General features: G+C 66.9%; 1 protein-coding gene across 1 annotated transcript in view; it reads right to left on the reverse strand.

The window, feature by feature from the left end:
* The window catches only part of MNEG_15450 (hypothetical protein), a gene marked incomplete at both ends in the record, with an annotated part of 3,265 nt that extends 760 nt beyond the window's left edge, over positions 1–2,505 (reverse strand). The window contains 4 exons of the mRNA XM_014036079.1: positions 91–446; positions 712–846; positions 1,694–1,735; positions 2,053–2,505. Coding sequence (XP_013891533.1) covers positions 91–446; positions 712–846; positions 1,694–1,735; positions 2,053–2,505 — 986 coding nt within the window. The remainder of the gene's footprint in view (positions 1–90; positions 447–711; positions 847–1,693; positions 1,736–2,052) is intronic.
* Positions 2,506–2,780: the final 275 nt, after the last annotated feature.

Here is a 2,780-nt window from a genome sequence, read left to right on the forward strand (position 1 = left end):
CCACACACACACACACGCGTGTACGCACGCACACACACACACACACACACACACACACACACACACACACACACACACGATACAAGAAACCCAAAAGCGCCCACCTCTGCCGCCGCGCGCGCCGCCTCCTCGCGCTCCTTCTCGGCGCGCGCCTGCTTGCGCGCCTCCCGCGCGTCCTGCTCCCGCTGCACGCGCTGTATCATCTCCATGACACTCTCGGCGCCGCCCAGCCCCGCGCCGCCGCCGCCGCCGCCCTCTTCCTCCTCCTCCTCCTCCGCCGCCGCATCCCGCTGCTCCACAACCTGCTGCTGCTGCTGCTGCTGCTGCTGTTGCTGCTGCTTGCCCTTGCCCTTGCCCTTGGCGTCCGCCGCGGCCGCGGGCACTGCGCCGGCGCCGGACGAGGTGGACGGGGCCGCCGCGTCCTGCTCCTCCTCCTCGCTGGCCGCCTGCGAGCAGGAGATGCGCAGCCGCGGGACGCGGGGGGCGCTCGGCTGGGGCCTCTCACACACCCCCCTCCCCCCGCCTGATTTGATGCGGGGGAGGGGCCTACGAATCCGTCCCAGCCAATGGCCATAACTGCCAATGGCCATCGGTGCCAGCTGCAAGCACAGCTTTGCAGGGGCCCCAGGCGGCTCTGCGTGTGCGCCCATGCGCGGCGCGTTGCAGTCCCTGACCCCCACCAGGGCGGCGCGGCGGCCCCGCGAACCGCACCTTTGCAGCCGCTGCGACGGTCGCCTTCTCCTTGCCCTTCTTCTTCTTGCTTTTCTTCTTTGCCGCGGCGGCCTCTTGGCGCTGCCGCTCGCGCTCTTTCTCAGCCTCCTCCTCCTCCAATAGCTCAGCCATGGCCTTTCAGGAGGTGTGGGGTGTTGGAGGGGGCAAACGGATGCGGGGAGAATTAGGTGGGTATGTCATCTACAACGCACAGCAGGAAGGATGGATGAGCAGGCAGGGGCTGCGGGTAGGCGTGCTCCGGCCTGGGCTTTGGCAGCCGAGTTTGCTGGGCCCAGGGTGGCGCGGCGCGTGCTGGGAGGGGCGGGCCTCAGTCCTATCATTATAAGCCTTCACGGTTTGGAAGTCAGGGTGTTGTTTGGCAATTTTGTCGTCCCAGGCCGCAGCCCCATGGGGAAAGTGCGTCCCGCACGCGCAACAGACGATGATGCATCACAGCGAGGCACAGCACAGCGCGGCGCAGTGCAGCGCAGCGCAGAACAGAACAGCGAGGCACAGCACAGTATACAGGCAGGTGAGCAAAGCAAAAGCAACGGCCCGACAGGTGCCTCAGTCCTATCATTATAAGCCTTCACGGTTTTGAAGTCAGGATTTATTTGGCAATTTTGTCGTCTTTGGCAGCAGCCGGTCGCGGAACAGCCGTACCGCACAGCCAAATGCGGGACGGCGCGGCCTGACACAGCACAGCACATCACACAGCACACCACGCCACACAACAGCGCGGAGCCCAGAGCATCAAATGAACCAGCAACAGCCACACGGGTGCCTCAGTCCTATCATTATAAGCCTTCACGGTGTGGAAGTCAGGGTTTATTTGGCAATTTTGTCGTCTTTGGCAGCCGTGGGGGCCGGAATCCGGCCAGCGCCGCGCCTTCACACAAAGCGAACACCGCAGCCTGCAGAGTGTGCTCTGCCGCACCACACAGGCTGCGCCAACAGCACCACGCCCCTCAGCTGGGCTCACCTTCGCGGCGGCTTCCTCCTTGGCCTTGCGCTCTGCTTCCGCCTGTAGGCAAGAGGCAGTGGCAGGCGTGTCGAAGCCAGACACAGTGCCGCGTTGCATGCATGCATGCATGCATGCATGTGTGCAGGCAGGCAGGGGTTGACGCGCAATTTCGCATGCACACGAGCTGGAGGCTGCATGCATGATCACCAGGGGCCGAAGATGCTGATGGCGACTGGCCCTGCATGCTGGTCTGGGGCCGCATGCATGCGCCAGCATCAGCAGTGGTAGCATGCGACCCCCCCCCACAAAAGCACACACCACTGGCCAGATCCAGAGGGCATGCACCAGACACACAGATGAGTAATTCTCATTGTCACCTTTGCAGCGGCCGCCGCCTGCTTCTGCTGCAGCTTCCTTTCCGCCTCAAGCTCCTTTTTAGATTTCGCCGCTGCAGCCGGCGCCGCCGCCGCGGCCGGCTCCACTTGCGCCGCAGCCGCGCTGCCGCCCGCTGCGGCCGCCGGCGCCGCAGCCTGCCCCGCCGCGGCCGGCGCGTCCGCAGCCCGTGCAGACTCTTCGTCCCGTCGCTGCACCTTCCGTGGCGGAGCCGCTCGCTCTTGCTCTTGCTGCTGCAGCTGCTGCGGCTGCTGCTGCTGCTCCTGCTTGTGCTGGTCCAGCAGGTCCTGCAGCACCTGCAGCTGCGGGAACTCCTCCTCGTCGTCGGTGTTATCGACCATCCCAGGCATGCCGTCCTCGTCAGCGTCGCTCGGCGGCGCGCTGCCCTCGTCTGCGTACGACCCTGAGCCCGAGACCGAGGCGAGCTCGGCCTCCATCCCCGGCATGCCCTCGGACGTGTCCACATCCTCCCCGGTTTCGCCGCCTTCAGGCGGGGCGGCGCCGCCCGCAGGGGCGCCGGCGTAGGCCGACGAGGGCGAGGGGCAGCTGGCGGCGCTGTCTGGGCTGATTTCATCTTCGTCGTCGTCCACGAGGCCGGGAATGTCCGCCTCGTCATCCTCGCCCTCGCCCTCTGCGCCGGGCGGCTGGGCCGCCGGCGCCGCCGCGCCGGCGGGCGGCGGCGCCGCGGCGAGCGGCGTGGCGGGCGCGGGGG

This window comes from Monoraphidium neglectum (assembly GCF_000611645.1).
Source record: "Monoraphidium neglectum strain SAG 48.87 unplaced genomic scaffold scaffold05338, whole genome shotgun sequence".
Lineage (NCBI taxonomy): Eukaryota > Viridiplantae > Chlorophyta > Chlorophyceae > Sphaeropleales > Selenastraceae > Monoraphidium > Monoraphidium neglectum.